Source organism: Pseudonaja textilis, chromosome 4, assembly GCF_049901715.1.
Source record: "Pseudonaja textilis isolate UNSWEBS1 chromosome 4, rPseTex1.2, whole genome shotgun sequence".
NCBI lineage: Eukaryota > Metazoa > Chordata > Lepidosauria > Squamata > Elapidae > Pseudonaja > Pseudonaja textilis.
In genome coordinates, this window is record NC_141993.1 from 42,853,269 (window position 1) to 42,881,246 (window position 27,978).

General features: G+C 37.9%; 1 protein-coding gene and 1 long non-coding RNA gene across 3 annotated transcripts in view; one reads left to right on the plus strand and one right to left on the minus strand.

The window, feature by feature from the left end:
• Positions 1-27,978, plus strand: part of LOC148125803 (uncharacterized) — a 503,025-nt gene that overhangs the window by 349,221 nt on the left and 125,826 nt on the right. The window lies entirely within an intron of this gene.
• Positions 1-27,978, minus strand: part of ACSL5 (acyl-CoA synthetase long chain family member 5) — a 53,488-nt gene that overhangs the window by 10,801 nt on the left and 14,709 nt on the right. For both annotated transcript variants that reach the window (XM_087932720.1, XM_026704765.2), the window contains exons 2-17: positions 20,648-20,836; positions 18,009-18,117; positions 16,958-17,022; positions 16,775-16,876; positions 15,670-15,769; positions 13,950-14,128; positions 12,276-12,308; positions 12,126-12,177; positions 10,592-10,665; positions 10,383-10,460; positions 4,185-4,319; positions 1,796-1,930; positions 1,360-1,455; positions 563-635; positions 214-302; positions 9-125 (exon numbers count right to left, since the gene is read on the minus strand). In XM_087932720.1, coding sequence (XP_087788846.1) covers positions 9-125; positions 214-302; positions 563-635; positions 1,360-1,455; positions 1,796-1,930; positions 4,185-4,319; positions 10,383-10,460; positions 10,592-10,665; positions 12,126-12,177; positions 12,276-12,308; positions 13,950-14,128; positions 15,670-15,769; positions 16,775-16,876; positions 16,958-17,022; positions 18,009-18,117; positions 20,648-20,803 — 1,593 coding nt within the window. In that variant the 5' untranslated portion in view covers positions 20,804-20,836. The remainder of the gene's footprint in view (positions 1-8; positions 126-213; positions 303-562; positions 636-1,359; positions 1,456-1,795; positions 1,931-4,184; positions 4,320-10,382; positions 10,461-10,591; positions 10,666-12,125; positions 12,178-12,275; positions 12,309-13,949; positions 14,129-15,669; positions 15,770-16,774; positions 16,877-16,957; positions 17,023-18,008; positions 18,118-20,647; positions 20,837-27,978) is intronic.

Consider the following 27,978-nt stretch of genomic DNA (forward strand, 5'->3'; position numbering starts at 1 on the left):
TTGCTTACCGGCATCCATTTTCCAATATCTCCAGTATGAAGCCATCCATCATTATCCAATGCTTCTGCTGTTTTCTCAGGGTCTTTCAGATAACCTTTGAATACATTTGTCCCTTTAATACAAACCTATGAAATGCACGCAGTGTTACTATTCAATTGTTTTGGTTCAAAAAGGTAAATTCAGATAATGTTATATTAGAAAAAATATACTTACTTCCCCTGTGTTGTCAGATGCAAAATAATTCATTTCTGGGACATCTTCAAGTTTTATGATATTGCAGGGTAAAGGGGGTCCAACATAACCTAAAGAACACAACCCAAAACAGAGTGTGACAATCATTGTGACTGGTGGTTTTTTGAATAAATTTTGTAAAAATTATTAGAATAGGATTAAAAGAATTAAAAGCTGTGGTTCCCAATGGAAAATCCTACATGCACTTAAACTAGAAGCATACTTTAATATTATCTTCTGACTCTCATTTGAAAGCCACCATAACTCAGATATTTCCAAAACAATTCCCTCAGATCTAAAATATCCTAACATGAAAATTTAAGAAACCCACCTGCATTCCAATCTCCAGGCATTGTGACTGTGCAGCCAGCTGTGCATTCTGTTTGACCATATGCCTCTACAATCTTATTAGGAAGACAAAAGTTTAATTTATACAATTCTTGAGATTCACTGCAATTCTGTGTTTTTAACATAGATCCTGACAAGATTGTTTTAATATTAAATCTCTGGCAGAAATTACAGTCTAACCCTACATTGTCAAAATAAACCGTCTCATCTTCTGGTTGTGTTAACAACCATTAATAGTGTTATCTTTGTCTGCTGCTGTGTATTTTAATTTTTGTGGCATTGATGACAGTTTGCTTTCAATTTATTTGAAGTTTGTTCACTGCCTAGAGTCATTTGCTGAGATGGATGGCCATACAAATCGAATCAATGAAACAAATATAACAGTACTCCCATGGCAGTGGAAGCAACAGTAAGAAAATGCTCTTAGGTTAAAAAGATCAAAAAATGTAAATCTTCATCAAACTACAAACTACAATCAGCATTTTGGGGATATGGGAAAGAGAAAAGCAATCAGCTTGTGCCTACTGCCCACTTATTTTTAAAGAGAAAAGCCAAGGAATGGATGGCTTTTTATTGACCACAATGTTAGCTTTTCAACAATACTAGTGATCCCACTGTCATCAGGACTTTTGTTGATAGGCCTGTTTAAAAAAACAATAACTTAATAAAGCAGTTGCTCAACCAAACTCAATCCACAAAGTTATAAATTCACATATTAACAGAATTCACATATTAACAGAACTGGAAAGCTGACCCATCCCTTCAGAATTCTACACTTACATGACAGCCAAAGACTCCTCTGAAAAACATTAGGATAGATGGAGATATAGGAGCAGCACCAGTTACTATTAGATTCAGCTTTCCACCTGTGACTTGCTGTCAAGCAATAAAAAAGAATCAGGATGTGAAGCGTCTTCAAAAGAAACAATAGCATAAATTTTATATAACATGCCTTGTACATATTAATCTTGACCAAAGTAGATTAGATCACACCCCACCTCCTCCCAATGCACACTTTGCTTCTTCCTTCTCTATCCTGGTCAATTTTATTTTAACTGAATTTTAAATTTAAATTTAATATCCCTATATGGCTTTAATGTTTTACATTGCATTTTAATTGAGTGATTGTAAGTCACCTAGAGTTACCTCTGGAGAGATAGGCAACATATACATGTAGTAACAAATAATTAAATAAAATGTAAAGAGGAACATATACCTGAAATTTGCTGAATACTAGTTTGTCCCATACGCTATTGTTTCGGATAATGCCCTGTTTCACCTCAGCAAGTTTTCTGTTTACAGCAACATTTAGCAACAGTCGCTTAAATCTTGTTTGGGTACTAGTTTGAACCTGAAAAAGGTTAGTTCACATAATAAGAACTTGATTTTTCACAAAAGTAAACTTGGTTCCTACTTATGGTATGCATTGATACCAGTGCTTCCATATAACCAATTATTTTTCTAATGGGAATGGAATGTTAATACAGCTGACTGCCAAATCCAGAAAACTGGTGAATTCATTTAAAACTTTCTTGCTGTATCAAGTGGTTAATTAAAAGTGATTAGAGAAAACCCGAATCCGACTACATCGGGTTATTTGAATGAATATCCTAAAGTATAATGTGCTTTGTTTAATTTACAAATCCAACTACTGTAGTTTTCAAATAACTATTATATATTATTTAAAGCAAACTAGTTGTGATTTGTTTAACAAATCATGTAAAATATAGCTTAACTAGTTCTATACCCATGCTTTGGGGGAGGAAAATAAGGGGGGGAAATTGTGCCTCTGCCTAGCAGCATCCATTAGTATTCATCTGCCTGGCATCCTGACAGTGTGTGAGAGAGTTGAGTGCTGTTGGAAACTGAAACATGGAAACTGAAACAGTATTTGCTGTGTGAGCAAGAAGGGGACAGCAAGGAGCCTGGGCATGGCTTAGCTCAATGTTCTGTACTAAAGCTGGTTGCTGCTGTGAAACTGAAACTGAAACTCCTCTCCTCTGCTTGTGTTTTGCATTTCGAACAGATTTCTTTTCAGGTGGGCAGGGGCAGTAGAACTCCTTAGCATCACAGCATGTTAATAATAATGTACAAAATACTAATGCTCTGATAATCATTTCAAAATCCTTTCTTAGTGAGCACCTAGAAGCCAAGAGGAACATACATGCCAAATTTCAAGTTTGTAGGCTTTACGGTTCTGGAGATTTTTGTGATAATGTGTGAGTGGTATTTTGCTTTTATATATAAAGATTTGTGGTATGAACTCAAGCAATGAATCTTATAATTCTTCCTTTCTCAAACCATTCCCAAGAACCCCTTAATTGTGGAGTCATTGGTACTGTCTGAACTTGTTTGTTTGTAGGTGTCTCATTACCCAAGTAATATCATCAATGCAAGTTTGCTCCTTGTTTGTACAAAGTCACTTGCCAGCCAGTGTTGATGTAATGTGGCTTTCTCATTGATAGTTCATTGATTAGGGCATTATTTTCTGCTTGATTGTTTGTCAGATGTTTATGCCTGCTTATCTGGGCATTGGTTGCTGTAGAGGATGTGTTCTGTCATTTTTGTTTTCTTTTTAGTTTTTTTACTGTCTCTTCAAATGATGTGTAAATACAATTTATCACTATATGTATAATGGATAATTTGTCCAATAGCAAGCTTCCAGGCATTCCCTAACATTTTTGAATTTAATTAGTCTAGTTTAGTCTAGGATGCTCACAGATTTCCAACTGAAATTATGGCTGAGTCTGGCAATGTATTATGAGATGAAAGAGTTTTCATTGCATCTTCTGACTGCTATACACGTTTCATGTATATTCTCTAGTTGTTATTTTTATTATGATGAATATTTCTATATATCAGAATAATATTTTGGGTTGTATACATGAGAGTGCTATGGTTTCTAGAAGCTGCATTACAATCTCTGCTATAAATCTTGAGACTGATCATCCCGTGGATTTTCCTTTGATTTGTTAGGGTATTTGTCCATCAAACTAAGAGTAGGTATAGAGGCAAAGGTTGATGAACACATTCTTTCCAGCAATCAACCCCCAGATGAGAAGGGATTAACATCAGGCAATCAATCAATCAATCAAAAAATAATATCCTAATCAAAGAACTAGCAAGGATAAAATCATCCCCACCAATATTGGCAGGGCAAGCTCCTGTATGTAAACAGAGAGCAAACCTCACATTCACTAACAGTGATAATATTACTAATCCAGTAATAAAATGTCTGTAGCAACAACCAAGATCAGAGACCACTGAGGACTCCATAGCTAAGGCCTGAGTTACATATATTCTCTTCTAACTCCTTAATTCTCTAGATCAGATTTATGCGGGTAACAACAGGAAAAATATTTTTCTATTTCTGTCAATACATGGTTTTCATGGCATATCATGCTGGCCACATGATCAAAGAGACTTCTTCGAACAGTGCTGGCTCTTTGGCTTTGTAACAGAGATGAGCACTGCGCCCTAGAGCCAGAAACAACTAGCATGTATGTACGAGGGGAACCTTTATCTTTACCTAAACCTAACTATATTTTGTTAGCAACTGTAGCCATTTAAGGGAAGATGGTTTAGCATCAGAACAATGGTTTTACCTTGTCATAAATCCTATTGAGCACCCGGGGCACTACTGGGAATATTGTTGGTTTCAGTGCTTTCATGTCATCTACAAGAAGTTTAATATCACCTTGGAAGAATCCCACTCTTCCTCCAAAGCTGTACACTGTAGACTAAAAAGCAATGAGAGAATTGAGTTAAATCTTCTTCAAACCTATGTATTCCCATTTGGCAAGAATTAGCTGATATCCAGAAATCAAGTTAGATAGAGATGATATGATTAGAGAGAAATGGAGACTACTGATTATAATCACAACAAAGAGTATTATTAGGAAACCACTTTCACATCATATAAATTAAAGATGTGACAAACAGTTCAATCATTCCCTTACATTTGAGAAGAGCTGGTTTTGCCCTTCTTGTAACCATGGGACCTAATCTACATAAGATCTTCATGTGTTTGGTATTAAGGGCAAACCATAAATTGAAATGGAGGAGGTTTCAAAGTATTTCTAGCAGGATTACCTGATTCTGTAGGAGCTTTTTCCTCGTGCCATCTGTTGTGTCCTGAGGACTCTAGGAGTTCTCACTCAGGTCCACTCACTTCGTGTGGGCGTTCTTCCCCCTTTCCTCATTGGTTGGTTCTCTCCAGCAGCCAGCTATAAAAGCAGGCTGCGGGGTCCAACCAGTTGCTGATTGCTGCGAGCCAGTTCCAGGCATGGCAAGCACGGTCAGCCCTTTATTGTTATAATAAAGTATTGTTGCACTCATGCTCTGGTTCAGCCTCTCATTGCTCAAACTTAACACTGGCGACGAGGATGGGATGGCTACCAGAAGCACCATGCAACCGCTGAGTCACTAGCCACCGATCCGCAGCCCAGAGAGAGCGATCGGCTGGCGATAAGAGAAACGCTGATCCGCAGCCAAAGAGAGCGGTCAGCCCACAAAACGAGCGAACAAAAAGAGCAAACGCTGATCTGCCGACAGAGAAAGCGGTCAGCAGGCGAAGAGAAGCGACGCTGATCCGCAGCCAGAGAAAGCGGTCTGGTTCGAAAGTTAGAAGCGTCTGTAGCCGCTTGTTAGCCCAGCTACAGGAAAGTGAAGCGCTGCGAGCCGCAGCCGCTCAGTATTAGGCGCGAAATTCAAGCGGGTGTCATTTGAATTTCAAACCAAAGAGAGACACAGCACAGCGCTGTAGTAAGTCACTAACGCCCACACTGGCGCGAATCTAGACACCTCCAACGGCTAACAGCCAACGTGGTTAACCCAGAGAGAAAGAGAGGATAGCAAAAAACCTCTCCAGAGCTGATATCACTTGCAACCCACGAGCGCCCGTTGTCCCAGAGAGATTTTTCCGCAGGTAGCCCAGCCGTTTCCAGCACCATGAGTTCCAAACCAGTATTCCCGGCGTTCAAACCAGACGAAGAGAAGTGGGAATCGTATAAGAACCGCTTCAATCATTACATCGATGCGGTCGGCCTGGCGGATGCGGGAGAGCATCGGAAAAAATCCTATTTCCTAATCTACTGCGGAGCCACTGTTTACGATACTGCCGCAGCACTCGTAGCTCCAAGAGAGTTGAAAAACGTTCCGTGGTCCGAGTTGCTTGAGATCCTCACTAACCACTACGCTCCCAGGCCTTCACAGATCGCCAGGAGGTTCACTTTCCGTATGAGGAAGCAATCGAGTAAGGAGACCATCAATCAATATATGGCCGCCCTCAGAACAGCAGCTCTGCACTGCGGGTTTGGAACATACCTGGAGGACATGCTCCTCGATCAATTAGTTTGTGGGGTCAAGGACCTCAACCTACAGAGGCGCCTTCTAGCAAAAAAAGACCTCAACCTCGCACAAGCGGTCGAGGAGGCCCTGGCAGCCGAGCTGGCAACGAACTCAGCCACCGAAATACAGGGCCCAAGTGCCAAGCTGGCATCGTTCCCAGTCCACTCCGAGGAGGTGGTAGCAGAGGAACCCCTCAACGATGAAAACGACGTCCACCGTCTCACCAACGACAGACGGCTGCAGGTAGGGGCCAAACAAGAAAACACCGGTCCACCCAAGCACATCACACTGTGCCTAGCCTGTGGGGGATCGCATCAAAGGGCCACCTGCAAGTTTAAAGGAGCCACCTGCAACAACTGCCATAAAAGGGGGCACATCGCGAGAGTCTGCCAAACCCCCCAAAGCGCGGCACACAGACTCCCTCCCTCGCACTCGGGACCACAGAGGCAAGTATTAAACTGTCGCACGCACCGCCTTGCCAAGCGTACTTGCCACACTGTTAGTAAAATTTCTCTCTCCGTTTTCCTAGAAGGTAAACCGTGCCACATGGAGGTTGACACAGGGTCAGCGCTCTCAATAATTTCGTGGAACACCCTCAAGAGACTCCACCCCAGCCTATCTACTACCCGGCTTCAAAGATGCCAGTTCGGCCTGAAGGACTACCAGGGGAAGACCATTCCTGTGATCGGCAGAGGCAAGTTCTTTGTCAGTTTTAGAACTTTTAAAGGTCACCTACCTCTAGTGGTAGTTAACGGCAATCTACCCACCTTATTGGGGCTCGATTGGTTTCCCCACCTCGGCCTAGGGCTAACAGGAGTCCATGCTGTCTCAACCTTAGACACTGACTCCTTATTCGCTGATTACGCAGATGTGTTCAGCGAGGAGCTGGGGTGTTATAATGGAACCCCCATCTCATTCGCAGTTGACCCCCAGGCAGTCCCAATCAGATTAAAACCGCGTAGAGTCCCATTCGCCATTCGGCCAAAACTAGACGCTGAATTGGATAAACTATTAAAACAAGGGGTCATTGAGCCAACAGATTTCGCCAAGTGGGAGACGCCCATTGTCACACCCCTCAAAAAAGATGGTAGCCTGAGAATTTGCTCGGACTACAAGACAACAATCAATAAATATTTACAAGTTAGCGCCTACCCTGTGCCCGTCATTCAGCACTTATTACACATATTCGAGCCGGGCAGTATTTTTGCTAAATTGGACATGTCTCAAGCATATCAGCAGTTCCCTGTTGATAACCAAACAGCGGAACTTCAGACCATCGTCACTCACAGGGGTGCCTTCCGATGCAAGCGTCTCCAATTTGGCGTAAGTGTTGCCCCAGGTATTTTTCAATCCCTCATGGAGCGGATTTTACTGGGCCTCCCTGGTGTAGTACCCTACTTCGACGACATCTTGGTCTCGGCCAGGGACAGACCCCAACTCTTCCAGAGAGTACGAGCAGTGTTAGAGAGGTTCAGACAGCATGGCCTCAAGTTAAAAAAAGAAAAATGCGCCATTGCCACTAGACAGGTGGACTTTCTGGGTTATAAAATTGACGCCTCTGGCATTCACCCCCTGGAGTCCAAGGTTAGGGCAATCCACGAGGCTCCCACTCCAACCTCCAAAATGGAGCTACAAGCTTTCTTGGGGCTGCTGAACTTTTACGCATCCTTCTTGCCCCATAAAGCCTCAGTAGCCGAACCCCTACACAGATTACTGGACAAAAAGTCACCGTGGCACTGGGGGCACAAAGAAGACCAGGCGTTTAACGCCGTCAAATCACTACTCACGTCAGAGGCGGTGCTTATCCAATTCGACCCTAACCTTCCCTTAGTACTGGCAGCAGACGCATCCCCTTTTGGAATTGGGGCGGTCCTTAGTCACAGACTTCCCAATGGCGCCGAGGCTCCCATCGCCTTTTTCTCAAGGACGCTCTCGGCCACGGAGCGCAATTACAGCCAGATCGACAAGGAAGCCCTAGCAGCTGTTGCGGCCGTGAAAAAGTTTCATGAATTCCTCTTTGGCCATTTTTTCGAACTGGTTACGGACCATAAGCCCCTCCTGGGCCTACTGGCCGGGGACAAACAGACCCCTCAGGTCCTGTCCCCTAGGATGACAAGGTGGACACTCTTCCTAGCGGCCTACTCCTACAAACTTATTCACCGCCCGGGCAAAACACTGTCCCACGCCGACGCTCTCAGTCGCTGCCCCTTACCCGCTCCGGCTGAAGACCCCGCTCCTGTCAACGCCATTTTCGAGATCACCCAGTTGGACCTGCCCATCACCGCCCTTGACATCGCCGCTAAAACCAAGGCAGACCAAACGCTCGCCCAGGTGCTCGACTGGGTGAGGAGGGGGTGGCCGGGTGGCAACGTTGATAACAAATTCACACCCTTTAAGACTCGCATGCAGGAGCTGTCCAGTTTGCAGGGTTGTCTACTATGGGGCACTTGAGTGGTCATTCCGACCTCGCTGCGTACCCGAGTCCTGGAGGCGTTGCACGAGGGACACCCTGGCATCGTGAGAATGAAGGCATTAGCACGCAGCTACGTGTGGTGGCTGGGTCTAGACGAGGACATTGTCAATTGGGTAAGTTCCTGCAACATCTATCAGGAATCCCGTCCTGCTCCCCCCATTGCCACCCCTACCAGATGGGAGAGCGCCAGCGCCCCTTGGTCTAGAATCCATATCGATCTGGCCGGCCCCTTGCATGGGAAGATGTTCCTAGTGGTCGTGGACGCCTATTCCAAATGGATTGACGTAGCACAGCTATCCACGACCACCACACTAGCAATCACCAACGTGTTAACGCGCCTGTTCGTTACGCACGGACTACCCGACTCCATTGTCTCCGATAATGGCCCACAGTTCGCATCAATAGAGTTCAGCCGTTTTGCTGCCAACCTGGGCATCCGCCACATTTTCACAGCCCCATTTCACCCTGCCAGTAATGGGTTGGCTGAAAGAGCCGTCAGGACCACTAAAGAAGCCCTCGCCAGGTTCAGCAGGGATGACTGGCACCACAAACTCTCGCGGTTCCTGATGAGCCAGCACTCAACCCCCTGTTCAGTCACCAATAAGTCCCCAGCGGAGCTCCTGATGGGCCGGCGCCTGAGGACTGTATTGGACAGACTTCACCCACAATACTGCCCTGACTCTCCCCTCGCTTCCACTTCGGGGGTTAGACATTTTATGTTACAGGAGCCAGTATTCGCGAGGAATTTCGCTGGGGACCCACTATGGATTCCAGGCGAGGTCATCGCCATCACCGGGCCGAGATCGTATAGGGTCAGGCTGGAGGATGGTCGCGTCTGGAGGAGGCACATAGACCAACTGCGGAGGCGCCTCAGCACCCTTGCCAGCAGGAATCCAGAGTCACCAGACGAAGGGGAGCCGCCTCATCCGCCTCTCAGCCACATCGCACCCAACGACCAGTCCGCACCAACAGGCGTTCCGGTCAGCCCGAGCTCGGACAACAGCGCCCAGAGAGTTGACCAGCCTGATCCAGTCCATGGGAGCTCGACCCCAGTAACCATCCCTGTGAGTTCTGAGGATGCCCAATCCGGAGAGCGCGTTGGCGACACTCTGCCGGCTCAACCGTCACAGACTGATTCTGAACGGACAGACAATGTTCCCGAGCTGCACCGTTCCGGGCGCCAACACAAACGCCCTGTCTACCTCAAGGACTATGCATGTTCGCATCTGGGGGGAAGGGGTGTTGTGTCCTGAGGACTCTAGGAGTTCTCACTCAGGTCCACTCCGTGTGGGCGTTCTTCCCCCTTTCCTCATTGGTTGGTTCTCTCCAGCAGCCAGCTATAAAAGCAGGCTGCGGGGTCCAACCAGTTGCTGATTGCTGCGAGCCAGTTCCAGGCATGGCAAGCACGGTCAGCCCTTTATTGTTATAATAAAGTATTGTTGCACTCATGCTCTGGTTCAGCCTCTCATTGCTCAAACTTAACACCATCCATCTGATAAACTCACAAGATTAATTTTTTTGTCATGTATATGTATACATCCGAACTAGACTGTTGTTTCTTTGTGTCATATAATATATGGAGGTATGTGCATGAGTAAAGATGTGCATAATGTTTACTCATTCATTCATTTGTATATTGGAGGTGACCTTCTGAGAACTGTATACAAGGAAATTTCATTTTAATGTATGCTGATTAGCATATATTTAAAGTGACAAAGTTATTCTAAGTCTAAATTCTAAATGACATGTATTGCCTAAATTAACCTTCATAAGAGTTTTTGAAAATCAAGAAAAAGCATGATATACAGTGGTTCTGCAAGGACCAAAAATTTAATGGAGCTAATTTGAGAGCCACAACAATGCAGTTGAAATTCTGCAATTGATGTGTGATAGATATGCAGTGCACATACAATAAAAATCCACAGAGCTTTGATTTGCGGAAAAACACAACTTAGAAAATATAACTTAGAAAGGCATTTACCTGCACTACTCTTTCAAACATATGAGCTAGAGGAAGGTATGATATGGCTACTTCAGATGTATCATAAACAGAAGTTTTCTGGGGAAAGAAAAGAAACATCAATAGTTGGGAGTATAGTGCTGGTTACTTCAGTTGCTCTAAAATGACAAGAAAAGTTGCCCTTCTAAAATTCATGGACTAACAACAGTTAAAAACATGTTACAACTTACTTCTACAACCTTCAGGAAGGAAGCAGCATTTGCAACAACATTTCCATGTGTTAGCAAAGCTCCTTTAGGGTTACCTAAAAAGATATTTGGAACAAATATATTATTGGTTCTCAGAAACTAGAGGACTAAACTCAATCTAGATTAAAAGCATATTGGTTGTGCTTTTTCAAATGTTGCCAACTTTTACTCTGAAACACCCACTATTCTCTGCATGATTAACATTAGTTATATAATTAAGTGTGGTAGCCGTCATCCCTGCCCCACTATTTCTTGTTCTTGAAGTTTTAAAGTATTACAGAAGAATAGCAGGTGTTTGGGGTAGATTGATGAGAACTGAGTGCACTTGGAATCAAGATCTTTTCTCCAATAGGTTTACATACTTTTAAATTTTTTGACTACAATTAAATTACTCAGGACTTCTAAATTATATAATATATTGCATAATTTTAATAGTAAAATCACAATAAAATGACTTTTTAAAAAATGCAAAATAAGTACCAACTTTCATGTCTGCATCAACAGCAATAGCAATATCACTTACTTACATATTGCTTCACCGTGCTTTACAGCCTTCTCTAAGGGGTTTAAAGCATATCACCTCCAATAATCTAGGTCATCAGTTTACTGAGTTCAGAAGGATGGAAGGCTGTGTTAACCTTGAGCTGATGAAAATCAAACTGCCCATAGTCAGCAGAAGTAGCCTGTAGTACTGCATTCTGACCACTGAGACACCATGGCTCATAAGCTAAACTGAAGACCTTTTGTGAAAATTAGAAATAGTGGCTAGCAAAATAAAATTATTAGCAGCTCCTGCTATTAGTAATATAGAAGATTGGACACTTACTTTTCAGCACCTTCTAAATAGTTTCCCTCCACTGAAATAGGCATCCACTATAGTGTCATTTTTGTCAAAGCACTATGCCCTTTAAGTTATTTATAAATTATATTTTAAAACAAATTCCTGATCTGATCTTTCACAAGATTCAGTAGCTCTTTTTATTAGGGGATAATTGATCCTACTCAGATTTCAGATTTTTTTTTTCATATTTTTGAAAGGGTTAATTTTTATCCTATTGAACCACGACAATTTGCTGTTTCAAAGGATCAAAATCTGAAGAACAATCCAACCATCCAGCAATTATGTAATACCTTTCAAAGGTACAAAATGGGATAGCCTTTCAAAATCCTCTAAATAAATAGCACCAACAGTTATTAAGGCTGATCCAGATTGAAAGGACAAAACTGAACAACAGATTAAGAGTATACACGTTACTTCTGTTAAGAAACCTTTAAAAGACCTGCATCCTTTCTGAATTCCAGTAATGGACATACAATTATGGTGAAAGACTTGGTTTAAGATACATCTGACTGGAGCTATGTACAAAGACAGCATTAATTTTTTCCCTTTGAATCTCGATCTCAGCACAGCTATATTGGAAGCATTTTTGTTCAAAGTAAACATATTATTATGTCTAGGTCAAACGTTCTTTAAATAAACAAGACATATGGCCTAACATTCCTTCAAATTACCCACCTGTTGTGCCACTTGTGAAACAAACAACACAAAGATCATCTGGTTTGGGAGGCTGAAATGAGATAACAATTTAATCCAGAGGGGTATTTAATATTACACCTGGTTATAAATAGGCAAAATTGATAAGCAAAGGGGAAAATTAGTACTTACAATTGGTTTGCTATAATTTTCTCTTCCTAATGCCTGTATGGGGAAGGAAATAAAAATGCATTTGAAACAACTTCAGAAAGATATTTTCAATGATATGTTCCTAAATAAATAAAAGTCTAAACTGATAACTCCTTATATCTAAATGTGGGGAGACTCAGGACCAATAAAAATATAGGTAGTCATCGACTTACAACCAGATAACAGATAACAGTTAATCAGAGTTGGAAGGGATCTTGTAGGTCATTTTATCCAACCCCCTGCCCAAGCGGGAGACCCTACACCATTTCTGACAAATGGCAGTCCAATCTCTTCTTGAAAATCTCAAGTGATGACGCTCCCACAATTTCTGAGGGCAAGCTGTTCCATTGGTTCATTGTTCTCACTGTCAGAAAGTATCTCCTTATTTCCAGGTTAAATCTCTCCTTTTTCAGTTTCCATTCAACCATTTAATAACTGTTCACAGCTACAACAACACTGAAAAAAATAACATGACCAGTTCTCATATTGACTGCAGTATCCCTGCAGTCACCTGATCGAACTTTGGATGCTTGGCAATGTATTGTCCTGGGATTGTCATTTGTGACCTTCCTAGGAAGCTTCTGACAAACCAAGTCAATGGGGGAAGCCAGATTCCCTTAATGACTGCATTTAACAACTGTAGTGATTTTCTTAATAATTACAAAAAAGGTCATTAAATGAGGCACAGGTTACTTAACAACTGCCTTGCTTTGCAGTTGGACTCAATTGTCATCATAAATTCAGGACTACCCACAGTTTATTACACAATGAAAATTTGAATTATATAATTCATGGCTAGGGATATGATGGCGTACCAATATAGACTATTGTAAAACAGCTGGAGACAATCATTAACAACTATACTCTTAATAGCATGTTTCCTAATTGTGAGACATTGGAAATAGTAGAAGAGACTACTTTTGCCAGTTTCTCCAAAAGACCTCTGTTGGTCCATTGTGTCACACAAAATCATGGATTAAAAGGCTGTTGGCCTAATATGGAATCCTACTTATATTATATGTTAAGAGTTAGAGACATTTTTTTAATATTAAAGTCATGGTAGAATTTCAAGTAACAATTTCACATAATTTATCCTTATATGAAGCTTCTATTCTGGGAGAATCATAGCTATTAAGAATCAATACAATGTAATGTATTGCTTTATTTGATATTGCAAGGCAAAATAGAGATCAATGACTGCATATTAATGATTAGATTAAAAAAAATAGAGATATTATAAAGTCACCCCAATCTGCCTGATAATGTTTGTAAAATTGAATATAAGACTAGAGATAGGATGGGTATGTGTCCAGCATGATGTCCAGTGAAGTCAAAACTATATAGGTCAAATATTATCCTATTTGGTTAAAAAAAACTAAAAAGAATACATATAGCATGTTTTTTTAATTAAAAAACTAGAAGAAAAGAATACATGTAGCATCGTTTTTAGATCCTATTGTTCAAATAGTTCAACTTCTTTCAAAAGCATTAGAATACATTAGTGGTCTTTGAATATAACGTTTACTATTACTTGTTCTAAGACTCAAGATTAAATTACCAAAGGGGGATGTAGTGAACATATTTATTCTTCTAGATTTAAGGTTAATTCTCAGTTTCAGTCAAAGCAATGGTTTCTTAGAAAAATCCATCCAATACCTCAACTGCTTGAAAATAAAGTATTTCAATTCCCAATGTAACTCCTTTTTCCTTTAGGCTGTCATCAAAAAGATCCATCAAAATAATTGTCTTTAGTAGTGGCATTTTTCCTTGCTTGCAGCTCTCTAGTATTGACTCTGCTTTTTCAGGCTTATCACAAATCACTGTTGAGATGTCAGCTGAAAGAATACAGACAATTAGTATGTTTCATCTAATTTCCAGCTGGGAGATGAGGAAATACCTAACACAAGGAGAGATTTTGCTTACTAGAATGCTTCCCCTTGATGTTTTTGTCAATAGCATCTTATTAATAATAAACTATTTGTCTCTGTAATGGTTTCAATAACTACACTGGATATACTTTACTTTGTAGCTTGTACTGTTAGGATTTGGCAGCCTACTTTTGATAGCATCAGGGATATCAAAAAGGAGACTCAAGGCCATGTTATGATTTCATGATCCAATTTTGGATTTAGCTAGTCCTAATCTATATTCATTCCATCATCCCTCCCAAATATAGAAACAAAACAGGTGTTCAAGGGCCCCCCAAATGTTGTTTTAAGAGCACTGTGCTAGTAGCAGGGGCAAATCTTTCTACCTTCTCAAATAACATTATCAAGATTCCCTCCTAAATTGGTCAGGAGGGATAGATGGTACTAACAGCAATAGCATATACATACATACATACATACATACATACATACGTATATAACTTCACAGTGCTTCACAGCCTCTCTGAGCAGCATATTGCCCCCAACAATCTGAGTCCTCATTAATATTTTATTATTTTTATTTGCTATTATTATTCCTTCTATATAGCTTTATGAAAGGACCATCAGGCTACCACTGTAATGATCTTCTGAAGCTTGTACCATGTATTAAGGGAGAAGCCAGCTTGTCCAGACTGGCAAAGGAAGCCTATTATGAATATACTTATCCCAAGAGAGACCTCTTCTGTACAATTAACCTTAACAAGCTTTATTGCTAATTTATGATTCAATCCCCTTTTTCTGTTCTTTTCTTTTTTCTTTTACAAGTAAAGTGTTATTGGCCATCTAATCACTGAATTAAAGAACCAATTAGTTTTACGTCAGACTGAATTTTCATTGTTATTTTTGCTATTGTGATGCTGATTTTATTAAGCTCAATGAAGTTCCAGAATCTAATATTTTTGCTGTTATTCCACAGATTCAGTTACCAAATCCTTGAACCTGGCCTTATTTCTAATATGCTGAACAGGACTGATATTAAAAGATATCATTGCCCAAGTTATAAATAAACTAATAAATCTGAAGTAATTTTCCAGAGCATAGATTTACTTATGTAAAAAAGTTAGGTTCTGGGAAGTACTGGTTAAGGCATAAAATCCTGGAAACCAAGGTTGCCATCCATCATCGGTATGGAAGTTTATTAGGTAACTCTAAGTGTTTCCGAGTTCAATCTACTTTATAACATAGTCATGGGAAGAAAGGAAGATGGCAGCACATGGATACCTCTTGTAGAAAGGCAGGGTATGAATCCAATAAATGAAAATAAATTATTATTATTATTATCATTATTATTATTATTATTATTATTGTTGTTTGTTATATCATCATCATCATTTCCAATAAATAGTTGGAATTAAAAAAACACTCGAGAAACTTGATGAAATGTAAGGTCAGCAGTCAAATTCTGGATTTTCTCATGAATGAATCCCCATTCAGAGGAAAAGTCTTACCTTTATTGACAATGTATACAATTGCTTCTGCACCCAATGTATCATAAAGGGGGACTACTACCAATGAGTAAGTGTAGCAGGCAAGCTCTGAGATGATCCACTATGTAGGAAAACAGAAAAAAAGAACATATTCTACATGCAGGCTGATCATTCTCCTGTCAGAGTACTAAGTAACGTTTACATTATGGTTTTATGTTTCAACTAACTGCTAATAATTAAAGTATCCCTATAACTTCAGCACTTGTGTAAACAGAACATAATAAAGGCTCTTTAGAAAATCTTTTGTACAGCGCATATTAATTCTATCAAAATAGTCAGAATTCCAATTCCACTTGGATTATTTTATCCAACACTAAACAATAATGATGGAAACATAGTAGGGGAAGAAAATCCCATATATTAGGCATCATTTAATATGTGGATGACCACATTAAAGTGAGGGGAAAACACCCTGCTTAGGAAAGAATCACAGTGGCTGGAATTCCTAGTGGCTTAATGGTTAAAGAGAGAAACTTAAGAAGGACCCACTGTCAATAATGGATCAAGCAGTTAAAATTGATAGCAGAAAGTCTGTATGTTTTGTCTTGCCAAGAATTAGTTCATCTAGCTGTATTTCCTATCCAGTTTACGTAGGAGGGAGGGCTGATATACTATGAGCATGCCAAGAATTCAGTCACTTGTGTCCTTAATTTATAACCATTCATTTAGCAACAATTCAAAGTTATGACAACCTGAGAAAAAGTAATTTATTGCCTATCCCCAATATTACAACCATAGTACTACCCACTGTGAGTGCTTGGCAACTGGCTAACATTTATGATGGTTACAGGATTACACAGTCACTTGATTGTAATTTTTGACCTTCCTAGATGTCTTCCAACAAACAAAATAAATTGGGGAAGCCTCATTTACTTATTGACTGTATGATCCATTTAATGACCATGGTTAAATGATCACAAAATTGGACCCAGTCAGGGTGATGAACTTGCTTAATGACCACATCACTTACCAACTGAAATTCCAGTCCCAATTGTAGCTGTTAAATCGAGGACTACCTGTAATTAAATTAACCAGTTCAGATAACTATCATAGTTCAAGAAGTTACCTCTGGCCTATTCTGAGCAAAGATGCCGATGAATTGATCCGATGAACGTTTACATCCTTTGTACAAAAGGCCTGATCCCAAATATTCAGCTCTGTCCAGGACCTATAGACAGAAGTGAAAATTGATTGTTCTTCATATTTGCCAAATGTTTGGATTCTTCATACACATTTCTCTAGAACTAACCTGTTGATAAGATAGCCACTGGTACGGTTGCTTTGGTTTTCGATATCCTAAGCAAGGACCATTTTCTGCAAAAAGAAAAATGTGTGTTTAAGGAATACTGAAAATTATTGAATGTCAGTGCACTTAATTTAATGGAATTTTCAATAAAATTTCATACATAGTAGCTGCCAAGCAGTGCTTTTAAAGTGCAAGCCTTAATAGTGGTTTATCTGTAGTATTAAACATTTTAGCTTAAAATATAAAGACATTTTAAGAGACATTACTTATTAGAAATATTTGAATAGCCTTTCTATTATTCATTGTCATACTTAAATAATGAAGTGCCTTAACTAAGAGAGAATAAACAGCATGAAGGTAACTGAAGGTTTGGAATTTTTTTTAAGCACAGCAGTGCAACACTGAGTACTCTTTGGCCAATGAAACAAGACCAAAGAAATAAATTATCTGTGATGAGCTATTCCCATTAGGGTTGAAGGCTTTTATGGCTAAGCCAGTCACTCTTTTTCAGCTCACTCCACCTCCTCACAGGGTTGTTGTGGGGAAAATCAAAGGAGTAAGATGTGCTGGATATGTTCTCTACATAATTTGTAAAAATAATAAAGATGGAATATAAATAAATAAAGGATACATTAACAGGGAAGATGCTATGTTTGTTCTGCTCCCTATGTACCGTAAGTCAAAGAAGCATTTTGAGCTATGTTCATGGACAGCTGAAATCAGGGAAATATTTAATTAACTAATCCTCCTTCAGATCTGTGTTGTGCTTCAGATTCAAAGGCAAAAACCTTTGAACCCTAGCCTTAAATATCCTAGAAAGATCATGATCTATAGCTTTTCTATGCAACTATAAACCAATATGCCAAAGGACTCCTTCCTTGGCATTTTATTGTTAAGCTTTTGCTAAATGCCACAAAATGAAAAGTGCCACAGAACTATTTAAATTGTGGTAGGATGCAAGGCCAACCATTCAAATTAATACCAGGATAGAAAATATGTAGAAATCAATGATCATTTGATTTTGATGTATCAATGTTCTCTGGATTTCACTCACCTGATACAGAACATCCTCTTTTGAATCCTTCATATAAAGTCTTTGCATCCTCAAAGTAATAAGACAGAAGCTCTCCTTCAGGAATAAGTGTACTTCTTCTACCTCCTCCCTGCATTGAGGAATCATTATTGTTAATTTGTACATCCATAGAAAATGCATTTCAAAACCCAATTAATCAATCTGAGTTCAAGTTTTTCTGAATTAGTTGACAAATATAGACAGTGCCAAACTAAGTCCCCAGTTTATTTTATTTATTTATTTGTTTTGTCAATCGCTTAATAGGTGTAAGTATAAACATAGTTATGAAATGGATACATATAAGCAAAATAGAAACAATAGGATAGGGACGGTAGGGACGTTGGTGCGCTTATGCACGCCCCCTACAGACCTCTTAGGAAAGGGGTGGGGTCAATAGTAGACAGTCTAAGGTTAAAGTTTTTGGGGTTTGGGGAAGAAACCACAGAGTCAGGTAGAGTATTCCAGACCTTGACCACTTTGATGCTGAAGTCGTATTTCCTGCAATCAAGTTTGGTATGGTTAACCTTGAGTTTGTATCTATTGTGTGCTCTAGTATGGTTATGGTTGAAGCTGAAGTATTCATTGACAGGTAGGACATTGCAATGTATGATTTTATATACTATACTTAGATCAGACTGAAGGCAGCATAGTTCTGGGTTTTCTAGGTCTAAAATTTCAAGTCTGGTGGCATAAGGTATTCTACAACGAGTAGAGGAGTGGAGAACTCTTCTTGTGAAATATTTCTGGACTTTCTCAACTGTGTTAATATCAGATACATAATGTGGGTTCCAGACTGATGAGCTATATTCGAGTATCGGTCTAGCAAACGTTTTGTATGCTCTAGTTAGTAGTGTGATATTACCAGAGAAAAAGCTACGTAGGATTAGATTAACAACTCTTAATGCCTTTGGGCTCTAGCACTTAGATAATTAGAGATGAGTATTCCAAGGTCCTTGACAGAGTTTGGATCATCAACAAGGTCTTAACTATTTAGCTTGTATTTTATTTTCTGATTTTTTTTTTTGTTAATATGTAAGACAGAGCATTTATTTGTTGAGAATTGAAGTTGCCATTTGTTTGACCATTCTGATACATAGTCAAGGTCTTTTTGAAGGGTAGCAGTATTGTCTGTGGTGTTGAACAGCTTTACATCATCAGCGAAGAGAACGCAGTTGCTCTTAATATGATAACAGAGGTATGAAGAGAGTTGGTCCTAGAACACTGCCCTGGGGGACACCACTGTTGACAGGTACAGAATTTGATAGGACGCTTCCAATTTTGACCATTTGTTGTCTGTTTGACAGGAATGCTTCTATCCAGTTATGCAGGTGTCCAGAGATACCATAAGATTTTAGATTTAGGAGTAGTTTGTCATGTACCACTGAATCAAAGGCTTTACAGAAGTCTATGTAGATTATGTCTATTGCTTTGCCCTGATCAAGTTGTGTAGTCCATATGTTTTTGCAGTGTAAGAGTTGCAGATTACAGGATAGTTTTTTTCTGAAACCAAATTGTTTATTAGAGAGTAGGTTGCTTGCCTTTAAGTGGAAGATAATGGATTAGTTAATAATTGATTCCATGACTTACAGGTGACACAGCATAAACAGATTGATCTGTAATTTTCAACTAGGCTGGGGTCTCCCCTTTTGAAGATGGGGATGACTGTGGCTTGTGACCATAGATTTGGCATGGAGCTGGTCCTGAAAGATTTTTCAAAGATTATGCTTAGAGGTTTGGCTATGGCAGTGGATAACTTTTTAAAGAAATAGGCACATATTCCATCCAGTCCAATAGATAGAGATGGTTTTAGATTGTGTAGTGCTTTTTCAACATTGTCTTCTGTAAAATCGATATGTATCAGATCATTGTAGTTATCTGTGGTTTGACTAGGAAATACTGGGCATAATCTATTGGTGTTTACAAATACTGAGCCAAAGAATGTGTTAAAGAGGTTGGCTTTAATGGTGTCGTCGTTGCAGTCTTTACTATTAGGTCCTTTCAGGGGTGGGATGGACCTTGAGTCTTTTAGTCCGTTGTTTACAAAATTGTAGAAAGTGTGGGTGGAATTGGTGGGTAGAAGGTTTTCCTCTTGTTTAATGTGCTAATTGGTGCATTCAGTTTTTATCTGGTGGCATAAATTTTTGTATCAGCTTTTGAAGTTGGCAACGTGACCAGATTTGTTTTTCCACCAAAGTGGTCTCTTTTTGGATTGAAGTTTCCTTATTGTTATGGGTAATCTGTTTTTTCTGGTTTTGGGAGTTGTTATTGGTATATATAGTTTGATGACTCTTTTGACTTCAAATAAAACTATGTTGTAATGGTCTTCAACAGTATTGCATCCAGTGAATAGAGATTGCCAATCAAGGGATGAGAGATCATTGTCTATAAGATCATAGTTGCCTTTTTTGAAGTTATAATTGGGGATCACGTCATTGTGATGATTTTTGTGTCAACATACGTTGAGACAAAAGTCAATCATGTTGTGGTCACTGTTGGAAAAGGGTTCTTTAATTTGTATTCCGTAAATTGAATTCAAACTATTGCAGAAGATGGAAAAGCTACATTTGAGGAGGGGAGGAAACACAAAATTCATTTATAAAAGCACTCAGTATTTCTTTTACCTCAGTGCCAATAGATTGCTTATTGAGGTCAACAGGAATTACAACTGGTTTGGGTTTTGTTATCAACCATAGAAAAATTGTTGTTCCAAAAGTAATAAGACCAATCAAAGCAGGAGTTGGGAGCGGTGAAAACAAGAGTTGAAGTATCCAAATCATTCTGATGAATTATTTCTGCAAGACTGCTGAATCCTAAAACAATAGGGATCAGAAAACAGAAATTCATTACAACATGGAGGTAATAATAGCCATAATCATTTAAATTGCTCCATGTGCATTTTAATTAAGCCAAACAATTTATTTGTTAATAGTCTGAAACTATTATGTAGCTCATTGGTACATGTTATTTTTTACCTACCTATACCCTACTAAATCAATAAAGAGTTTAAGGGAACAACTAAGAATCAGACTGTACTGTTAGTAACTTTTACTTAGAAAGTGGATTAAACATAAAATAAATGACTCCTGATAACTATGGTACTTCAGGACCTGATATTCACTGTAAGCTCTTGCATTCTACTTCACAAATACACATATACCACTGCTAAACTAAATTAAAGTGAATATGAAAATCCAGCTATTTACAAATACAAAATACAATAAACTGGGATAGTGTTTAAAGCTTTCTCACTAAGCTTAACATTTCTTCTGCAAGACATCTATCTCTTCAAAAATTCATTATTTCCTCTTACATTTTCATTCATGCCAGACAAAGTAAATTTGATACGTTATGGATTTCAAAAGATTCATTTTTAAAGTCCATAAAAGCTTTTTGGGAGAATTTCAAAATTCAGGTCTCAGAAGAAATTAATAACTTTTATATTTGTGATCCCAAAATGTCAACAATTACTGATCAAACACAAAATAATTTTCAAAAGAAACTTCAATTACAGGGATGCAAAAGGCATTTCAGAAATCAATGCATTGGAAATATTTGCATTTTAACTTCTAGATGAAAAAAAAACGTGTTCCACAATAATTGTGAGAAGTTAGAGATCCTAAAAATAAAGGTGTTCATACTTCATCATTGCTTACTTTAAGACAGTGGTCCCCAACCTTTTTTTCACCCCGCACCCCTAAAGAAATTTCACTCGAACCTTGCACCCCCTGAAATTTAGAATTTAGAAACTACTGAACGCGTTAAATATATGGTAGGATTGAATCTTTTCAGCTATGTATGTGACGGCCACTAAATAATGATACTTTACTCTAAAATGAAAACAAAGTTAATCCATTGCATAATAAATAAAAATGCCAACATATAGCCAATATCTTATTATTTACCTGGACTTTTCTCGCACCCCCTGGAATATCATCTTGCACCCCGGTTGGGAACCCCTGCTTTAAGACAACTCAAATACATGTTGTAGAATAGAAACTGGCTTTTATTCTTTCAGGCAGCTGATTTTCCAACTTGAACATTTTGTTCTTAGTTATGCCTCAGGATATACCTAGTACCCATTTGGAGGACTGTTCACACATAAATATGAGTAAACATATTTCAGAAATTTTAAAATTAGGTCATTTTAAGCTAACATTACACTAAGAATTTTAAATTAAGTCCAATTATTCACTTAACTGAGGATTTTTAATTGGCTAGGCTTACAGTACTTCATGTCTTTTCATTTCAAAAGTGTGATGAGATAGTACAGATACTTTTATTAAGACTTGCAGAAATTAAATTGATTTAACAATAGTAGTCTTGTTACTACCTCAACTGTATTAGCCAAATGATGTCTTTACTTCACAAAGACAGAGTTCAATCAGGATGTTTTTCAGATTCAGTTGTTTGCAGGCTTAGAATGTGCAGTGTATGTGTGTGTGAAATCATGAATAGTAAGGCCATAGAAGACCAAAAAATAAATAAATACAGATAGTACAGTGATAATCAGCTTTAACAATCACTGTTCAAAAACTAGTTTAGGATTACCCAAACATCCTTGCATCTATCAACTGATTATGACATTTAGCAATAAAAAAGCCCTTTGTTCTAGTTCATGACACAAGAAATGGAGCCAAATTGCTTTATGGGTTGTAACTTGATGGATTGTATTTCATACTCAAATGTGTTGTTTCTGTGTTTCATTTTCTTCTGACCTACAATCTGCCTTATACTTAAGTAGATGACTGTATGCAGTGGTGGAATTCAGCCAGTTCGCACCACTTCAGGAGAACTGGTTGTTAACTTTCTGAGCAGTTTAGTGAACTGGTTGTTGGAAGAAATTATTAAGGCAGAGAACTGGTTATTAAATTATTTGAATCTGACTACTGACTGTATGCATACACAGACCCATGCTTAGAATTGCATTGCCCAAATCCTTAAGTTTTCAGAATTCTGATTCAGAACAATTTTGCTTTATTAATAAAAGTGGGCAATTCACCAGGCAAAATGGAGGATAAAAGGGTGAAAACATGTTTTTCATGGAGAAAATCCTCTTACTCCTGTTCCTAAAGTGAACCAATTTATTATGAACAAATATGAAGATTGACTCAACAAATAACTAGCATATCAACATAGCTCAATCCTTGGAAATTACTGGCAATAAATGTATGGAACTGGCATCACCCAAACTGAAAGCTCAATCAAAATAGAACCAATTGGCTCTTTTAAAATACCAAACTAGAAACTGGGAGATCTAGACCTGCCTTAGGTACAAAGCCAGATGGGTGACATTGGATCTCTGTCATTGGAAGGAAGCAATGATAAATCACTTCTGAAAAACCTTGCCAAGAAAGTTACAGGGATTTTTTTCCAAGCAGTGTCCAAGAATCAGATTGAATGAAAGAAGAAAAAATCAAATATTTTCCAGAAGAACAACATGTGTATCCTAGGAGTAAAGGGTGTTAAAATTTATTATTATAAGTTTTCTCTCTTGAGGTAGATGGAACAATAACAAGCTTCCTCTACTGGCCTAGACAAACTAGCTTTCAATTTAATAGTATGACACAACTTGCAATAATAGTGGAAATCAAAATGACAAAAAATTTTAACAGTGAAAATAATATAGAAAGGTATTTGATCTCTTTCAAATAAAAAAAAATCTCTTTCAATTCAAAAAAAGAATTCCAGACACATTAAAAGAAGCCTAACAACTTCTAACTTGACTAGTTTGATAAAACATATCAGTTAGTTATCACCAAAGATAATTTCTGCACTCCAATTTCCTTTGATCCCAGTAATTACATCCCAACATGGGCATGCACAAAGATAACCTTCAGGATAACAATTGTTATTGTGAAATATAGCCCATTCTTTGTACATATCTTCTTAATAAGATATATGTGAGAAAGATTTGGTAGCTATTTATCAGGAACTGTAAAAATTCACATGTTCTTCTTTCATAGAATGTTTAATATGCCTAATTCAAACCCCACAACCTTCAATTTAAAAATAAATTAGGAAAAAAATCCAATAAAGGGGAATATTTGTAGCTCAGGATTGAAATGAGGGGTCCTTGGTGATCTCTGAGCTTGGTCAATTTCTTACAGATATTTCATTACCCCAACTATCATAGGATGATAGGCCTCAGCAAAATCTTCAACAGAGTGTTAAAAATATTCTCATTTATGAAATAAAAAGATATGGGCTAGAGCAGGGGTGTCAAACTCAAGGCCCAGGGGCCAGATCCGACCCACAGGGTGCCCATGGGCCCACCTTGGAAACAACAAAGGACTGGTCTGCAGTGCCTCTGCCAGCAAAAATAGAGCTCGGGAGGGCTGCATGTGGCCCTCCCGAGCTCCATTTTTACTGGCAGAGGGTTGCTCAGGAGCCCATTTTCTCTGGCAGAACACATGGGCCACCACAGGTGCCCCAGACACTAGTAACATTGAGCTGGCCATGCCCACCCATACTAGCCCCCTGAGGTCAAATACAACCATGATGCAGCCCTCAATGAAATCAAGTTTGATACCTCTGGACTGTAGGATATTGCTATTAATTTGAACTAAATTACTACATCCAAAAAGCATTAATTAAGATTTCCACATCCATGTGGAGGAAAACACTGAATGGATCTGAACCTATTCACCATTTTTTATCTGTGACCTGTGTGAAGAAATAGAAGTTAAAGTTTGCAAATGACAGTAAGATTTCTGCATTGGGTAGAAAAAAAATGAAAAACAAGTTTCTGACCTTATACTATGTAAATAGTAATAATAGTGATAGTAATAATAGTTATACATTATAAGTGGATTAGTCTGATACACTTGAATAATACCCTCTAATCCAAAACCAGATCAGAATGCTGCTGATTTTAAATGATCAAAATTTAATACTTTCAAGATCATCCATCACTTGCATGCCAAGAAATGTCCTAAATTTAAACAGTTTCAAGTGATAAGAAGTTTAATCATTGCATAAGATTCTGTAGACAGAGACTTTTGCCCTTTAGTGTATACATTACTAATTTATTAACAAGTTGAAAAGTTCTCACATCTCATTAGTACATGAAGGCCTTCTGACCCATTTATCAGTAAACAGAAAGGCGATCATTGTAAGAGGAATTCTAAAGTTCATAGTGTTGTAAATTTACAACTACTCTTATCATTTAAGGCTTAAAGTGCAGAATAATTATTATTAAGTAAGACTCATTCAAAGGATTTTTCTTCTTTTAAGAAAAACAATTCTTATTAAAACTTTTTGGCAAATGAACTTAACAGAGTTCTTTTAGATTTGAAAATAAATTAGTAATTAGCCATATTTAATGTGCAGTGTTTAACATGCTCTAATCTCAATGATGGGAAGATGAAATATGGGAACAAAGTTTACCGATATATTAAGAGTGTCTTAAGATCTGAGTGAAAACAGTGAAATAATAAGAAGCTAACTATTTCTGATTGAAGAAATTTAGCAAATTTTACTTGCAAAAGAGCCCTGTGGAAAAATTAGGTTATTTTTACTTGTTATTTACAAAGGGCATACCAAGAAGTCCTTCTACAAATGGATTTCTTAAGAAGAAAATTTGGATTAGCTTACTAAAGCTAAACAAGCATCTTTTGAGCATAATGAATTTAGTACCTATAAACTACACATATGCTATTTTATTTATATGTATTTATATGTAAGGGTGTAGGTATATCATATGTATATAGCATGTCTATGTGTGTATTATCTATGTGTACATTTTTGAGAGCAGGCAACAGAATTTCATTTTTTATATCTGCCAGTGTGCCCAAAGTAAAAAATGACAATAAAGGATATCTTATCTTATTTTAGGTGGGAACTCTATTTCATCAGGAACTAGAAAGGCAAGCACTTTCTCAGTCCTGAGAATCAACCATCATCACTTTGAATTTTAGAGTGCTAAATCACAGTTTGTTTTAATCAAGGGTTATTGAAGGAAGAGTTATTGGATTCAAATGTGTGTTAAGCCAAAACTAAGTCAACTACATCATGGCTTCAGCACAATATGCAAATAAAGTCTAGGAGACTTAATTCACTAAAACAATGAACCCCAGATATCCTCCCAAATTAAAGATCATTCATACTAAACCAGATATAGTATGTAAATGAGCTTGTGCTACTTTTGATTCTGTTTGAATTACCTTCTTTCCAAGCTGGAACTAAAGAAGCATTAAAGCTTCACTATGCTTCACTCACTATATTGAGTAATAGTAAAAGCAGAAAAAGTTTTAAAATGTGATTCTTGTTCAGAGACTACATAAACACCCAAGACAGACCACTGAAAAAGGTGGAGAACTGTAGATTTCATATAAATAAATTCCCTCTTTTGTAATTTGTAGGATTTTTCCCCCAGTCAAGACCTCATATAGTTAATCCAACCAGATACTATATTCACAAATCACATGAAGCTTTCACAAAGTTTGGGGTGGAGTTAATATGATGAGGTAACCATCCAGTCCATTAATTGTATTTGTATATCCAGTTCAACTGCTTTGGATGTAAACCAAATAATAATGGTTTTTTGAACATAAGGTTAAAACAAAACCTTGCTTAATATTTAAATACAGAAAGCTATGAAATAAAGCTATGATAAAAAAACAGCAAGAGTTTTAAATTACATTCTCACAAAAGTCACTAGATATATACAATTATAAACTAGATATTTCTGACACTACATAATCTTCCAGAATTGTCACTTCATGCATACATGTTTGAGTAAAAAAAATGTCTGCCTATACCAACATTCATAAATATAAAATTAAATTCCGTTTACCAAACCGACACTATTCACTATAAGCTCACTGCAGACTGCATCTCTTATCCTTAAATAATAGTTACATTAAGGAAGTGCTGAAAACAACTGCAGTAAAAGGCAGATCTCTCTATGAGGAAGTGACTAACTGTTCTTAAGGTTACAGTATGTACACATCTGATGAGCAATAATTTTGTAGGGCTAAATATGTCATATTAAACTGTTTTCTGTTCTCTCTAAAATGCTAGAAAGAATTCTAGTACCCATATTTAAGTAAAAAGTATCAGAAAATGAAGTGAGTTGCTGATAGGTCAGACTTTTCCCTGTAAAAAATTAAACTTTTATCCCCATTTTTTTTCATTAAAATTTTCAGTCTTCACAAGGAAAATGATGCTGAATCTGAACTGTTCTGAATTTGGTACTTAAATATCCTAAAATTTTATTTTAGCGGTGATGCATATTAGTTTATTAGTATTTATTCAGAAGTTAATCATGTTGTGTTTAACAGTGAGTTGTCATATTTTAATTGACATAATATAGTTTATTTCAGTTTATGCAGTTATTTAATTAAAGGTATGTGAATTAAGGTGAACATAAGATCTTCGCTTGCTCATGTTCCAATGATTCTGCTCTTGTATTTGAGATAGGAACATATGAACATATTGAAAATAAACTTTATCCTGTCATTATTTCCTAAAAGCTGGATTAAAGTTAAGCTATTATTGTTTATCACAGCATTTGGGATTATCTAATAGGGTTAGCACATCAAACTAAGCTGTGCATTACTGTTATAAATCACAATGATATATTCGTACATCGTGCAATCAAAATGAAATTATATTTTAGCACAGAATGAAGTACAAGTCCAGTCAACATTTCCCTACCAAGCTATTAAAAATAGGAGAAAATCCAAAATACACAAAACTTGATGTGCAAAATCAAACAGCAGAAATTGATGATTGCTTAATTAGAGGCCTAGCTATATTTTTTAAAAGCAAATTATGACATCATGAAAATGGTTTTAGAAAAACATCTCCATGTTCATATTTTTTAGTTTTACACTTTAGTGAAAGGAACAAATCTGTTTTCTACAAGGATTGGGAACAATAATTATGGTCATAATACATTACTCTTCTTTGGACAGCAGCACACTAATACTAACAATAAATTAAACAACAA